Source organism: Varanus komodoensis, unplaced genomic scaffold, assembly GCF_004798865.1.
Source record: "Varanus komodoensis strain SLA01 unplaced genomic scaffold, ASM479886v1 scaffold6_2, whole genome shotgun sequence".
Taxonomy (NCBI): Eukaryota; Metazoa; Chordata; class Lepidosauria; order Squamata; family Varanidae; genus Varanus; species Varanus komodoensis.
This window is the reverse complement of record NW_025336346.1, coordinates 13,486,999-13,503,284: the sequence shown is the minus strand read 5'-3', so window position 1 is coordinate 13,503,284 and position 16,286 is coordinate 13,486,999. Positions and strand designations below refer to the sequence as shown.

The window sequence follows — 16,286 nt, the reverse complement described above, 5'->3', positions numbered from 1 at the left end:
GGGATGACAGTGAGCGCCACTGTATCGAATTACAGCTATGGCAACATGTGCATGTGTGTACGTGTGTGAGACCTTCACATGCAGTGGAGCCAAGAGTTAATAGCATGGTACTATCAGCCAGTACATCCATTTTAAGAATGTATGCAGTGCTGGAACAAATGTTGGTACAGACTCAGAAAGTTCAAGAGAAATTATTTTATTTTCATACATGCTTGAGCGCTTTCTTAAAGTGTTTAAAAACTGCAGACATCTCACCGCTTGGGAATGAAAGGACAAATAAATACCATCAGGTGACATTGACTTTCCCTCCCAGTGTAAACAAAGCTGGCATTTGCTTGTGTTTCAAGGGCACAATGAAGACCTCTGCTGGCCAAAGCCTTAAGGTGGCTTGGGGATTTTACTTTCAGTTTTTCACAGGCTCGTCACTAAACTTCCGTCCCTGACAGCAACTTGTGGGACAGTTTTCCAACTTGCCAGATTTCATGGGAGTCTCTCAGCTGTAGCAGGAAATGCTGGCAAATCTGTGGACAATGCTGTTCCAAAAATGTAAGTAGAATATTCTTTTCCTGAAGGAAGTGTTCACAAATGAGCTTCTGAAAAGAGATTTTTTTAAAAAAAGAGGCAACAACTGAAGCATTGCTTAAGGAACGAGGGAGGCTGTAAATGGCTTTGGAGAGAGTTGCTGCAAGTCTGATTCACTCCAAGACCTCGGTTTGGAAATAGGCTTTGCATACTTGTTGCTGGGGAATTGTATTCTGTTTAGCACCTTTAACAAAGAGATCAGTTCATATTGCAAGGAAGATCGACTAGTGACTCCTTTTAATAGAAAATATCCCATTTGGGGATGTATCCTTCAGTGTAAAGCTTTCCCCTTTTAGTTTCTAGATTTGGCATATAATGATTGAGTATTTAAACAACCTGAAATGAAGCAATGAACTTTTTTTTTCTAATAATGTTAAATTTGCCAATTAAAAATACTTCTCCCAGAATTGATTCTGTGGCTGATACCACAGAGTGGGCGGATAGAAGAACCGTTAAGGATTATTTAGATGGATGTGTGTGAAAGTAAAAACAGTGAAGAGAACCAGAGCTCTGGGGAAAAGTACAAAGGGATTTGAGCAACACTTCTCTTTAGATAGGACAATCTTTATGGGTGTGTTCCTATAATCTAAACTATGGAGGCTGCTTCGGAGGTTGCTAGTTCATGGTCAGTGTTTCCAATGAACAACCATATTGTAGATCTGTTTGCTGGGATGAGAATCATATGATTAGTTTGCCACAAATTCTTGCTTGCTGCTATAATAATTTTCCACATTTTCTTGTGAACTATGTCTCCTGAGCCTTTGCAGTTTCTTGCATCTAGGCTAGAGCTGTTTTGCCAACACACTGGGTGGTAAAATGAGAGAGCAGCTATACTATTCCAGATGAATGCACCACGCATCTTCCCATCTCTTCCACTGCTTTCCCACATCTGCACTGATTTATGCCCACATAACTAATATTAACAACACAGCACGGAGGCTGCGGAAGGCCCTGCCACGCCGCTCTGAGAATGTCTGTGAAATGTGAGAACAACAGAAGTCTATTTGCTCACAGAGCTGTGGGCTGGGAAATATCTTACATAATTGTCAAACTGACATTTGAATTTAGAACAGCATTCTATTCAGTCTGAGATATTAAGAAGACATGGTTCACACGGCCGTTCCTCTCAAGGCTGAAGAATGAAATGCTGGGTACCTAAGGATCTTGGCCTTGCCTGTAATTCAGCTGTTTTCTCAGGATATGTGATGATGGAAGCAAGGTCAACTATCCATGAGGCAGATAAGGTATTAAGCACAAAAAGTATTGTTTACTGTGGATGAAATTCAATCCATATATTCAAACTGGCCACCAATTTGGATTTGGACCAATTTGGACAGATTCATAAGGGAGGGGGCTCTCAGTGGCTACTAGCCTTGCTGGCTAAGTGCCTCCTCCTTGACCAGGGGTGGCTTGCCATACACCCTAGACCCCGCTTAGCCATGAAGCTTCCTGGTTGGCTCTGAGACAGTCACTCACTCTCAGCCTATCCTTCCTCACCATGCTGTTGTTGCTATGAGGATAACATGGAGCTATGGAAGCCACACTGGATTCCACACAAGAGGGAAAAGGGGAGGATATAAATGCAACGTAATCATCACTATCAGATCAGAAATGTACTTATTTCTACATGTCACTGGTTCCCATAGAGTTTCTTTGAAACAAGTGTGCACAGGATTACAGACTCAAAGCTTAGGTAAGGCAGTAGTTGTTTCAGACTACAAAAACACTTTCAAAACTACTGTTAATATGTATTATATTTCCTAGCTGCACACAGATAGATGAGTTCATGTTTCTAATTGCACTATTCAACTAACGAGCGCATGTAAATAATAAAATACACATGCAAACTAGGACAAAATGTAGAAAATAGTATTTGAGACACTTAAAAAATGTTAAAAATAAATTGCTATTAGGAATTGCAGAATTATGGCAATTAATTTTATAAGTCTAAATTCATATTCACAGTTCAAACTAAACAGACAATTAAGTTTGCCACCAACTTTTATTCATAGTCCTGAAATAGAATTATGGAGTACAATATCTCACTTCATAGGAACAATTAAGGGAATTGGAAATGCTAACAGGAACAATCTCAAATGAAAGAACACATCCAAAACCTTCAAATTAATGAATTTGCAAATGTAACCCTTTACAGCTTGAACAATGACTTCTGCAAATCTGTTTTGCTATACAAACCTAAACATTATCTACTCAGAAGTAAGTTCCTTAAGTTCAGTCAGATGTACTCCCAGTGTTTTGAGTCTTTTAGGATGGAGAAAAAACTGCACAAAGGTTAGAAAACCACCAGCCTGGAAAAGACGGGTGGTGTTGGTGAACGGGACATGACCTTCCCAAGAATCCCAGAGGTCCAGCATTGGCCTAGGCCCTGAGCCTCTGCCATATAGTATGGCACTGCACTGCCATTCTAAGTACCACAGGAGGCTGATGGTTCAAGGTCAGTGAAGTGGCACATCCGCGCTGGGTTTCAGTCTAAGGAGCTATCGGTGGTGCTGAACCCTTTCCCCCAACCAGGTTCAGCACTGCAGACAGTTCCTCTTGAGTTCGGCCTTGGTGTCAGCAGCCACAGCTGCTAAGGTATCCTCTACACTGTTAACAACCTATGTAACAATCACATGCTAGGTGTCAGTGAACAGAATGCAACAGTAAGTAATTATTCATCCAGATAGCTAGCATATAGCTATTTGGGAAGGAGAAAACCTGGGAGAACCTGGCAAGTAGGAAATGGAGTAGGATCCAATTTTCAGACCACGGCTTCTCTGTGACATAGTACATTATTCACCAAGAAAGTGTGAACCAACTGATGCCAAATCCAGACTATAATAAGAGATGGGTGGAATCAACTTTGCTCCCAGCCTTCAAAACAGGCTTGGTAGACAGTATCACTGTTGTAGTGCAACAGGAATGCCAAAACAGGTTTAGAGTGTGGAATGGTGTGTGTGTGGGGGGGGGGGGGGGAGCTGAACAAAACGTTTCCCAATCCTAATAATACAAAAGGGCTATCTAGAGCAGGCCCCCAATACGACTATTAAGTCCAGGGTCTCAAATTACCTCGCTGTGCCACTGCATGAAGCTGTAGGTGTTGGCATTTCGAATCCAACCGCTTGTGAGGAGAGGAGAATTTGGACACGCTCGTTTCTGTTCAGACTGGGCAAGAGAGAAATATCCCGCGCGAAACAAAGTGCAAATTCGGAGCGACTTCGGGACGGCTCCCTCTTCTGGCAGGCTTGCGCAAGAGGCGTGCAGAGGCGAGGCCCGCCTGTAACTTGACCCGCGTAGCTCAGGGCCGCCTGCCCGCCGGCGAAGGAGCGGCGAAGGCCCACCGGCACTCGCAGGGGCGGGACTGGCCGCTGCGGCGCAACGCAAGGAAGTTTCCAAGCGCCGCCCGAGGCTGGGGTTCCTCCGCTTGCCGCCATGATGCCAGGTTAGTACGCGCCTCTCCCGGCGGGACGAAAGGAGGGAAGGGACGCGGGCCACGCCAAGTCTTGGCTGCAGGGGGCGCATCGGGAAGAGCCCGCGGCGGAAAGGAGGGAAAGCTCCGGCGCGGATCGGAGCGGAGCGCGCGCTGCGCCCCGCTCGGCGCCCGTGGCTTTGTCTGCTTGCAGGGGAGGCCGCTTCTTATTGTCAGACTCGAGAAGATAGTGGGGTTTATTCCCAGATATTACGTCTGCAACGGATTGCCTTCCACTGAGCGTTTGCATACTTGCACATAAGTGCCCACTGAGTTCCACAGCACCTACTCCCAGGCAGGTGGGAGCATTGCCTGCTTCCGTGCCTCTGTTACAAATATAGTCTTGTTGTTTACTTGGTATACGTTTGTTCACGCCTTCTATACGTTTTCTAATGCGTGTGTGCGCGCGCGAGAGAGAAAAACTTGCTTTTCATCCACTTTGAAAACTCTTGAGTTCTCTTAGGGTTCGTAGTAGATCATCGTCATCAAAACTGTAATGTAGGCGGCCAGTTTAAGTCCTCCAAGATGGAATTAATTATGTCTACTGAGGAAGTTTATTTGTGTGAGTCACTGGTAACTGAGTCAGCTTCGGTGTAGTACTTTACAACCTAACACTTCGTTGCAAATACTACTTGGGGAAACTAGTGAAATAGAAATAATAGTGTTATATGCATTGCAATAAAAATATTTATCCAAGAAGTAAAACGTGTCTTTTCCCCTTTTTTCTATCCTTGCTTACCATTTTTTTATACTTACCATCCCAACCCTGCATGAACTTCAACACGTAAGTGTATTTGAAGTACTTACGTGCCTAGAACTGAGAGCTGCAACCCGTCTCTCCAAGGCCATGCTTTCATTTTTATTAACCCTGGAGTGTTGTGTGTCTGCCTTAACTGCAGAACAGGAATTAGGTACTGTTCTAATCAGTGTTTCCTTTAGTGCTATTTTCACTATTTCTCTTTTCTCTCGGTGCCCCAGAATCTTTTCTCTATGCACAACTATAGATTTGCTTTAAACACTTTTACTCTACCTCTTTTTCTTTCTGTATATCATAGGACAAAGACTCCTTTCTTTTTTCACATCCAAATGTCCACATACCCATCTTCATTGAACCTATCTTCTTTCTCCTTTTTAGCATTTGCTTTCTCCTCTGTGCACCCCTATCTATTTATCCCTATTTTCCTTGCTTTGGGTCCATCTCTCTGCACGCCCGTCGCCCACTTTGTGCTCTCATCCTGCTCTGCTTCTGTTCTCTTGATGGCAACAGCAGACACGGCTTTCACTCTTGCAGCAGTTTACACATGGAGAGAGTCCAATGCAGGTGGACCATGCAGCATGGCTAGCTGACAGCAACAGCTTGGAAAAGCTGGTGCCAGCAATATCCGGGTGCCTGTAAATCCTGGAGGAGGAGAAATGTAAATGTAGGGCTGCAGGCATCTGCTCATTCTCAAATGCGTAAATATTCTCCTCCTCAGCATAGACCAGCATCAGTAAAATAACACAGTCTTTGCCTGCAGGCTTACGATCAAGAAAGACACAACAAAAAGGAATGGGGAGGAAACAAAACAATCACCGGCACAATTCCAATACAAATTTGGAAGCTTCAGAACTCAGAGGCCAGCAGGTTGAAAGGAGGACCTAGAGGGGCTCTTTGCCTCCCTGCCCAATAGATTGACGATTTAGCTTGTTCAGGCAAAGTGCTTTGGAGGAAGGCTGGAGGAGGCCCAGGATAAGTTGCTGCTCCATTCTATCCAACTCCCTGTCCACCAAGACGTGCCCTTTCTTGGAGAGCAGCTGCAGCTGTTTTTCTGCACCATCTGCAAACCAGTCCTGCTTTTGAGGTTGAAGGAGTGTCCACAGCTTTGGAGGGATTTCCACCAATGCTCGCCTAGGGACCATAGGATTGTTCCCTTAGATTTTCAGCAGGGCTGGTGGAATCGCCTTCTCAACCCCCCGAGTGCAGCCTGCTGTAAGGGCTGTTGGTGGTGACAGCTGAGGAAGGAGGACATGCTTTTGACAAAGGTAATGTGGGAAGTCCACATTTCCTTCCTTAGGAAGAACTTTAGTATGGGCCTCTTGGGTTCCTTTGGCAGTTGTCCTGTGAGGCATGGCAGTGGTTTAACAAAGGAAAGGGAAGCACTTAGAAAATGGACCTCAGATTGTAGGCATTCTGAGAGCACCTCCAGGTTCCCTTGCCAAATAAAGCAGGTGGGGTGCAAGAGAGAAGGCCTTTCCTGTGATGGCGCCCCATTTGTGGAAAGTTACATTTAGAGAGGCTCACTTGGCTTCTACATTATGGCATTTCCAAACCCATTCTGTTTATTATACTGGCTTCAACTTGGTTTCATGGTATGGTAATGGTTTTAAAACAAGGTTTTCTTCCTTGTTGCTAGTTTTATCTTGTATGTATGTATGTATGTATTTATTACATTTATATCCCATCCTTCCAACAAGCACTCAGGATGGCTTTTTATTCAGTATTATTTTGTTGTGGTGTTGTGTGGGCTCTATGTTTTTAATGTATTGTACAAACAAATAAATGCTGTCATAAGGATGACATTGTAATAGTTTTGAATAGTGCAGCAAGTCACAGCAGAGAGTAGCAAGGAAAACTACATCTGTCCAATTCTTACCTCAGTGCAGCTTTTAAAATATACCTTTAACAGGACATGCTCTTGAAGCTTCTGGGTACTCTACAATACCTTAAAATAAACGAATGCACAATAAAATGAACAACGAAGAATAAAACTATTTCAACACATAAAACCAAAGTAAAACCAGCAACACACTAAAGTACTAAAGGCAGCTGAAACAGTTATTTAAATGCCCATGAGAATAAATTTATTTATTTATTTATTTATTATTAAAACATTTCTATGCCGCCCCTTGCCAAAGCCTCGGGGCGGCTTACAACACAATAAAATACAATAAAATACAAAAATAACAATATAAAAATTAAAATTAACAATATAAAATAAATAAACAATATAAAAGAAGTCGCCCTGGCCAATAAGGTCTTTACCCAGCACTGTGGTTTTTCCACGGTGTAGGCACCAGGCAAGTCCCTCTGGGGAGTAGCTTCATGGTGCTCCTTGGCCCATAATGATTCTGTGCCTTCCTTTTAAGTGTTGTTGTGTTTTTTAAGAACTATGTATCAACGGAGGAGCTGCTTGTGCTCAGTCTGAATACTTGTCAGTCCAGCCAAGCACTCTCTACAATTGGATGCCCCAGGGAAGCTCACAAGTGCAGCAGGGAAGAGATGGTTTTTCTCCATGGCTTGCCTCCACTGGCGAGTGATCAGAGGGACTGCAGAAAAGCACACGCATGGGACAATTCTGTGTCCTCAAGGATCAAAAATGAATGGGGGAAGAACACTCCCACCGCCAAATCTATATCTGGAAAGCAGTGTTTTTTAATAGCTTTGTAACTTCTTTCTTTCATATAATGATGCCCATATAATTATATCCTTGTATACTTTGTGGCCAGCAGCAATCAGATTCTCCGTCTGTTTGCAGAGTCTAAAATGAACTATGGATTCATTTGATTCTTTCCAAGAACAGAATTTATGAAGGGAGGGGCCTTAAACCATCTGCAGTTACCATAATAACCTGGTCATTCAGCAGTCACTGTTAGTACTATAATTGCCTGCTTTCTGAGGAGAGTAATGTTCTGTCATTTTAAGTTCTGCCTGGAGGCCGAGCTGGTGAAGATTTGCTTTGTTAGCATTACTTGTTATTTGGCGCACTAAAATACCTGCTTTATTGTTTTCCATATTCCTTGGATTGTTTGCCAGTGTAATCTATGGGGATGTGGTTTATTTTGGAATAGGCTTTTGATTAAATATTGGATGATACTTACCTTTTTCATATTTTTTCAAATTGTGTAGCAAAGCTTCTCTTTTGTTAAGTATAGGTGTTTTTTTGTTTTTTTGGGTTTTTTGCAAAAATGACAAAAAGGAAAGAAAGGAGTAATCAGCTTTGGAAGAGAAAAAGAAAGAAAATGAAAAATGTGACATAAAAGCATAGACTTTCACAACTGCATTAATGAAAAACAGAAAGAGTTTGACACTTTTCTTTCCATTATATAATCAATATAAGCAGTCCAGATGTTTCAATAAGCATCCCAATGAAATTGATGACTGTAGAATTTACGTTCAAATGCACCAGCAGCAGGAAGAACTTCAGATTCTGAAGGAAACATTTCTGTCTGTCCAGGCTTGATGTTTGAGCCTCTTTGCAGAAGGCCCCGAAAGTCCATTTTTGCTGTCTCTCTGTTAATTCCCCACTACAGAGATGAAATTTACAAGCACCCAGACATCCACAATGAACACAGAGTTTGCAAGAACAAATCTGATATCCAAATGACTTCCAACCGGAGAGGAGCCACCGCAGGCCAAGCTCAGCATCACATGCCTCATCAAGGCATTATCCACATTACGTTAGTGGCAACTAGCAGAGCTAGCCAGCTTCTTCTTCACAAGCCTCTCTGGTGTCCAGTATGCACACAATTTGTGTACTGAGTCTGTGCCAGACTTCAATGTACATTTACAATAGGGCGAGTTAGAACAGCTTTCCACTGACTAGACTGCATGGAACATTCTGAGTCTGTGCTCCTTTCTTTTGAAAAATCCGAGCTCTATTGCATCCCAAAAGACATTTAAGCAATAATTGTAGGGTTAGCTTTCTGTAAAGCCCCATTAAATTCTCCAAATATAGGAAGTGCATGACCTGTCTATAGACTCCGGCGGATGCTGATGGATATCTTGCCACCCATTACAAGCTGGTGTGTGATACTTAAGCCACAAAATTGAAGAGCATAAAAACTCAATGTTTGATCCTACTAGCTGATCTAAAGTAGAGATTCCACTGTCAACCCAATGAACAGAAAGGGCTCTTTCTTTGCTTTCCAAACTAGATTTTCCCATAAATGGTGTGAAGAGTATGGTCTGAAGGCATGTCAAGCTTCCACCATGTTGAAGCTAAGCAGGCCTGAGGTTGGCCTGAGCTTGGAGGGGAGATCACCTGAGAACTGCCACCTTGAATTCCACAGTGAGAGGAAGGTGGGATATAAATATAATAAATAAAGTTAATTTATCATGGGAGGATATGGATCAAACTACTGTTGATTAGTCATTGTATGCCATTTCTCTCCAGCTGGGGAAATCTCTTAGCATACCTAAATGCTAACACCATCCAGCCAGAAAGAGGTGGCCAATGCTTGACTGCGGGACAGTCAGTGAAGGAGTATTAAGTATTATAATGCAAACTAAGATCTAAAAAAATAATTTTCACTCCCTAATTAGCAAGTGCATCCTCTTAATGCAAAATGGAGAGAATACCTTCACCAGAGAGACCTTGGGGAATGACCCTTACTCTGACTGGGCAAAATTGATTGGGCAAAATTAGGAACTCTGTAGCAGATGAAAGAGGAATATGCACCTCCATTCCATTCCAGAGGACTTCTTAGATTTATTTCCTCAATGTATGTTTTAAAATGTGTTCTTTTAATCTGATAAAATAGCAGAGCCTTTTAAAATTCTTGTCAGTTGGTTTCAGTAGTCCACCTTGCATATCTGTTTCCACAGTAGAGTCTAAGATAAGGCTGAATTCTTTTCAGTATCTAGTGATTCTAAAGTCTATGATCTGCCATAGTTATTGCTTCATGAAGGAATAAAGCTAGAGTTGGATTAAAAGATTATATTCTGCATCTTTTTTAAAGCATTTTGCAAATGTTGATAGAACAGTTGTCAAAGCAGAAATATTGAAAGATAAATAGTTGATCCACAGTGATGTTTCAGAATGAAATATTTTGTCTCTGTCTAGCTGTGTGCATGGAGGGTTAGTAGCTTTGCATTGGTGTCCCATTCAGACAAGATTGTACAATAGAGCCCTGTTTAAGATTCTGTGGTCAGTGCAGTCAGAATTATAATTAATCATCTATCTGCAGGATTGCTATTATCAGACAATTGTCTTGTTAGTTGTGATGTGTATCTCAGTGAAGCCAATGGCAAAACATGATATTAACGGGGGCAGTTCACATCCTCACACCCATTTCTATGAAGCTGTGCTGGATGTAATTGGATAGGAATGGATGATTTGGTGGGAAACATTAATGCAGATGTTTGCAAACTGAGTTCTGGGGAATGTAGAGTACTTTGGATGTCTAAGAGGGATTTCTCCATCCGTAATGGCACACAAATACTATTTTATTCATTGATTTTATTTATTTTGATTTTTATATACCCATAGACCCATAGGCTCTAGGTGGCTTGCAAGTCATGAAAACCAACAATAGTTAAAATTCAAATGTTTTAATGCTCCATTCCCTCAGCTTCTCTTGTGATTTGTGTTCCAAGCTCGTTAGCCCTCCACACCAAGTATTGATGCCCCTCCTGCTGAACACCTTCCTTGTTGCATGCAACCCCCACAGTTTGGGGTTAGAGTCTCGCTTTTTTGCATTATATATATATTAAAAATCCCCTGCCATTTAAAATAACCCTCCTTTGTGTTTTCTTTTTGTTTTTGTTCTTTGTTAACACAAAATGTAATGAAGCAATGTCCATCTATCTTCTCTCCCTATTCCCTCCTCCTTACCCCATTTCCTTCCCTCTCCCACACACCCTTTCTGGATCTGTGTCTCAACAGCATATTTTTTGAGCCGCCCCGAGGCTTTGTTGCGATGGGAGCGGCATAAAAATGTTTTAAATAAATAAACAAGCAAACAAATAAATAACATTCAAACTAAAAGCAAGCATATTAAAGAAAACTAAGCTGGGAACTAATCTGAAAAAGAGTTTGCTTACTCCTGTTAATCATTCCGTAAAGGGTGCAGTTGTAGGGAATGGTTCCAGTCATACTCTGTGTCCGGATAGAGCAACTATGAGGCCAAAGCCAGTGTTCTGCTTGAACTCTGCATCCTAGAATTATCATTTATTTCATTTCTATGCCATCTAATAGCTGAGGCTGTCTGGATAAATCACAGCAATTCATAATAGATACACGAATAGAACAGATAATAAGAACAAATAAATATTAAGATATGAATAAAATGAAATATAGAATTCTGGTATGGCATTTAAAAGAGCTTTAAAAATGAAAACACTTGCAGTAAAAACTAGGCCTGTTGAAACAGCTGACATGTCCCATTTTATGCCATTAAACTCCTGGTCCTGGAGGACCGCCTTAAGCCACTGTGACAAATTCATCATGGGTTTAGATGACACACTAGCCAGAGTGGCTTATAAGCCACTGTATTGTAGCATATTGCGTGAAGTCAGTTAAAATAAAAGTGATACAAAAATGAAAGAACAACAAAATGAACCTTAACAATTAAGCCAAATAGCACTATCTGTGCAAGGTTCTGACTTAATTGTGGGGACTTTAGGGCTGCCTAGAATATTTGGGTAATTCTTGGATGCCTAGAATTGGGACTTGGCAGATATAAATGGAAACAAATCTGGACCCAAAGAATTTAGAGGAAGAGTGGGCATCTCGTATGACCCAGCTGGGGCATACCCCTCTGCACACACATTTCCCCCCATGCCTGAGCATCCCTCTGAGTGGAGGGAAAGGCTTTCATTTTGCCCTCCTGCTGGCCATCTGGCCACAGAGTAAAATGGGAGGTTGCTTTATTATGCTTCTTTTGCCTGTGGCATTCTTAGTGTAAGGTTTGTCCTGCCATTTATTGTCTTCAGCTCCTCAGAATATGAAAGAGCTGACACAGCTATAAAACTGGATCGAGGACGTTTGGGAGCGATTTTATCAATCACAGGGTCATCCCCTCATCCAGAGCAATCAGTCCATGATCTAAGCCTGTAGAAAGGTTCCCCAAAGGCCTTGGAAGAGCATCTGTATTCATCAGTTGCTGGGGATGGATGATCACATCAGAGCTGCCCTCCCATGCCTGGTTTATTCTGCCAAGCCCCCTTCACGGGAGCTGGCTTCATGGAATCTCCTCCTTAGATTTATGTGCTCCTCCGGAGAGGCGTGCTCATGGGTCAGCCCTGAGAAAAGGACATTGAATGGTGGCTTCTTTCACAGGGAGGGCCCAGCTGGACCTTGGCTCCCTCCCAGAACAAGGAGGTGGCAGCTTGTGACATGCTTTCTAGTGATTGTCATTCGGAGAAGTTTTGGAACCTGTGCAGATGAATGCTTTCTATTTAATTGCAGCTTCTTTTTTTCTTAGAGTGCTGTAAAAGCTTTTAAAATATTTATAATAAATGTATTTTTCCTTCTCCTACGCAACTCCAGGAGAAGGGCTGGCAGCAGGGAGCTCCAGGGAGAAGGGTTTCTCTCCCCGTATGCCCTAGCCACTCAAGACCACAGCCAAGGCACTTGGTCTAGGCTCAGGAAGTGGGGTCAGGGGCATCAAGTCGCTGCAGAAAGGAGCCCCAGTAATCTCCAACTCAGTCACAGGCCTACAGCCCTGCAGAGGTAACATGTAGTCCAGAGTTCCATTATCCATGGCAAGCAGAGGGGTGAAATCCTTTGAGACCAGGGCTACCCTAACCACCCTTCCTGTACCCAAGTCGAACTCAATGCTGGAAAAGTTAACCAGGAAGACACTTTGGGGAGAAGTAATACCTCCCTCTTCATCCAACTAGGCTTTGGTATCATGAGCCAGGCCTTCCACAACCCACCACTTTCCATTAGCTCATCAGCGTTCATGAGCAACCCCTCCATACTTGAAGGACTGCTGCCTCCAGGGTTGCTCTTGCTGAACCAGCGGAGGCGGAGGCAGGGGAGGACTGGAAAAGCAAAGAGCACAAAGAGCTCAGGCCTGCTGTCCTTGCAACCCGTATGGACACCCCTCACGGCCACAGCACCTTCTACTCTGCAGTGCTCCCAAACTGGCCCCACTTGCTTCCTGCCCCACTGCCTCCAACAGACACCTGAATGCAAATGATGTTTCTCCCCCAGCTGCCTTACTTATGAAACTCGAGCTGTGGGTCTTCCTTAAAGAGACACTCCACAACCGCCCCCCCCCCACACACACACACACTGTGATATTGTCTTTTTGGTTGCAATTTGCTGTTCCAGGTTGCAGGCTTCTTTCTGCTCTAGGAAACGATGCAGTCCGTCAGGGGCTGAGTCTAGCTTGGAGAGGCTGGAGGCCGAGCTCTCTAGTCAGAAGAGCTGGGTGCCTTGTAGAGAGAAGGCAGTGGAAAAGCACAGGGAAACGAGCTCGCTCACATTCTGCCCGGGCAGAGTAAAGCTGGCCCAAGCACAAAGCAAGGCCCAGTTGCTGCGTTGTTTTCTCTGGGCAATTAGAAATGCATGTGAGAAAGTCCCCTCCATAGTGGGGAGAGAGGATGACCAAGCAGGGTTCAGGTCAGTAAGGAAACAGTTCCCAGAAGGCTGAAAGCGCCCACTGCTTGATATAGTGGTGAACTAGTGTGATTTAGTGGTCAGAGAGGGAAAGATTAGGATGAGGGGGCCCCATGTTTGAATATCCAATCCATCCTGTGAGCTGGTCACTCACTTCTTGTCTAACTTATCTCACAGCGTTGTTGGGAACTTCATTTGTAAAGGAGGGAGGACTACATACAAGCATAACTCAGAGCTTCCTGGAAGAAGGCAGGATACAAATACAAATACTATTAGGAGCACTGTCTTTGGCATCCTCAAATTGTGATGTTTGTGAGCTCTTCAGGAGTACATACTGGTGAAATAATGATAAATGTTAGAGCAGGATGTGCGTGTTAGAAAAAAAGATGATTTGGGTAAAATTGGTAGCAGAAGTCTCAAGAATGAATGCAGTCCCTCCTTGCAACAGGGAAAAAGGTAAATATGTGGTAAAAACAACTACTACTACTACGTTAGTTATCCAATATACATGTAAACAGGACATGCCATTGGATCTGATCTGGATAAACATAATGTATAACTTTAATTATGTTTTGTAAGAGTATCCAGGCTAGCTTTTCCATAAATACACCTTTAAGTTACAAAGATCAAATTAACACTTTCAAACTGAGCCTGTCAGGAAATTGAGCTGGCTGAATTTACAACAGAATTGGGTGTATGCGTGGTGGCAGTGATGATGGGGCTGACAGGAGAGACATACTATATATGGGGAAACAGAGGAGTATTCCCATTACTGTATGCAAAGTTATCTCACATTTGCTGTTGATTGAAGAAAATTAAAAAGCTCATCTAAAAGCCCAAAAAAGCTTACATTGCATATTTATCTCAGCTGCCTAAAATGCAGGGTTTTTATCCATCAGCACAAAGCATCAGATAATGATAGCAATTGTTTAGAGGCATAATTTAGGGAGCTGCAACTATAGGCATGATCCCAGTTTTCCTAAATGTGTTCTTGGAAAAGACAAACTGATGTAACTTTTCTTCGTTGTTATATGCTGTTGCATGTTGCATGAGCAGCACTGGATGTTGAGAGAACAAAGAGAATGCCTTGCATTTTTGCCTTGCACAGTTCCTCTACATTTTCCCTGTAAACTTGTGCATGTTTCCCTAAAAATAGGCTTTTCTGTGCTCAGTGGTTTTCCTAGGAAAGAGTGTGCAACGAGTTAAGAACATAGGAAGAACCCTGCTAGATCAGATCAGGTCGAGATGGAGCAAAGCTCAGGGAACCAAGGTTCAATATGAATGCCAGGATGTACTTCCTGACAGTCAGGACCCCGAGGGTGTGGAATGGGCTTCCACAGGAGGTGGTTGAGGCCCCGTCAGTGAGGGTGTTCGAGGATAGTCTGGACATGCACCGGTAGGCATGTCATGAGCCAAGCCGTCTGGAGCCATGGGTCAGATTAGATGGTGTGGGAGGCCCCTTCTGACTCACTCTGATTCTGTGTTTCTAGATCAGGCCTTTCTAATCCATCTTTCTGTTCCTGCAGTGGCCAGCCAGAGTGCTAAGGGAAGCCCATAGCCGGGATAGGAATGCAGTATGAAATCAGGGAGGCGTGCAGAGGAGAAAACGTTATTGCAATGGGGTCTTCAGCTCGTCATCATGATCTCTGTGACTCACAGATAGGGGTTGATGTGCCTCTGCAGAACAGCATTCGGAACACTCTGGTGGGAGCCCCAGCCTCTCCCTCTGTGCATGTGCCAGGAATGCCTGCTGCCTGCATCTCCGTTCCAGGTCAATGCCATGATGCTGCTTTCTTCCCGCTGCAGTGGAAGCACTTTTGAAGCCGTCCCGAGGGGCGAAGGAAGAAAGGAGAAGGAGCTCAGAGGAAATAGGGTAGAAGATTGAAGAAGAATACTCAGCTTGGTGTCTCAGAGGGCAGGAAAAAAAGAAAGGAGAGAAGAAATGACGTTTTTCTACTTTTCTTGTTGTGAGGTGGAATTGAAAGGCAGGCAGGTACTACACCTGGAGCATGTGTAGTGGAAGGGATGGGCTCTTTAAAAGTTTAGCCCTAGAATATCCTGAGTGCTGCTCTGCACAAGCACATCAGGCCCTGTCTGTGAGTCATCGAGATCATGATGGCCAGCTGAAGTCACATGCTGCTCTGACATTTCCTCCTTTGGGTGCCTCCCTGATTTCATACCGCATTCATAGCCTGCCTTTGGGCTTCCCTTAGAAATCTGGGCTAAGGGAGTGAGTGTGTCAGTGCATGAATGACCACTCGAAGAACCGCAGTTGCAAGTAAAACTCTCCTCAGCCTCAAGTAGGGCAGACACGTTTATGTTCCAGTCGTGGCAGAAATGCAATTTCCATAGCCCTTATTTATGTGGATTTCAAATGGCTTTTGATAAAGTCTCCCATCAAAGACACATTAGAAAATGTAGCAATTATAAGTATAAAGTTCCCTTATGGAACTAATTAAAGAACAGGAAGCAGAGGGCAGGAGCACACAGTCAGTGCTTGCAATGGAGGAAAGTAAAGAGTGGAGTCTCCCAAGGATCTGGGTTGCAATTGGTGCTTTTTAACTGGTTGATAAATGATCTGGCATTAGGGGTGAGCAGCAAGATGGCCAAATTGGTTGATGACACCAAATTATTTAGGGTGGTTAAAAGGGCCCTTCAGAAAGAATTTCTCCCAGTGGAGGGAATGGGCTTTGCAATGTTTAGTACAAGCAGACTACTGGGATCTCAGCTTAAGCTGGTCTGAAGCAGTACGGGCCTCTTTACGTTCTGCTGTTTGTTCTATGGTAACGCACTTGTGTTTATCGAGTTACACCAAGACAGTGTGGAAGCAAAGTATTGCTTGTCCTTAGAAACAGTAAAGGCATAATTCTGCAAAGCTGCTGCCCAAATGATTGATGGCTTGATCTTGG

General features: G+C 43.4%; 1 protein-coding gene across 4 annotated transcripts in view; it reads left to right on the top strand.

Annotated features, from left to right (window-relative positions):
- The first annotated feature begins 423 nt into the window (after positions 1-423).
- CARD19 (caspase recruitment domain family member 19) overlaps positions 424-16,286 on the top strand; it is a 39,560-nt gene continuing 23,697 nt past the window's right edge. Inside the window, exon 1 of one of the 4 annotated variants that reach the window (XM_044451271.1) lies at positions 424-546. In XM_044451271.1, the coding sequence (XP_044307206.1) occupies positions 510-546 (37 nt within the window). In that variant the 5' untranslated portion in view covers positions 424-509. Of the gene's footprint in view, positions 547-3,939; positions 4,025-4,858; positions 4,963-16,286 lie in introns of those variants that run through there. The other 3 variants (XM_044451272.1, XM_044451270.1, XM_044451273.1) reach the window with 3 other exon arrangements.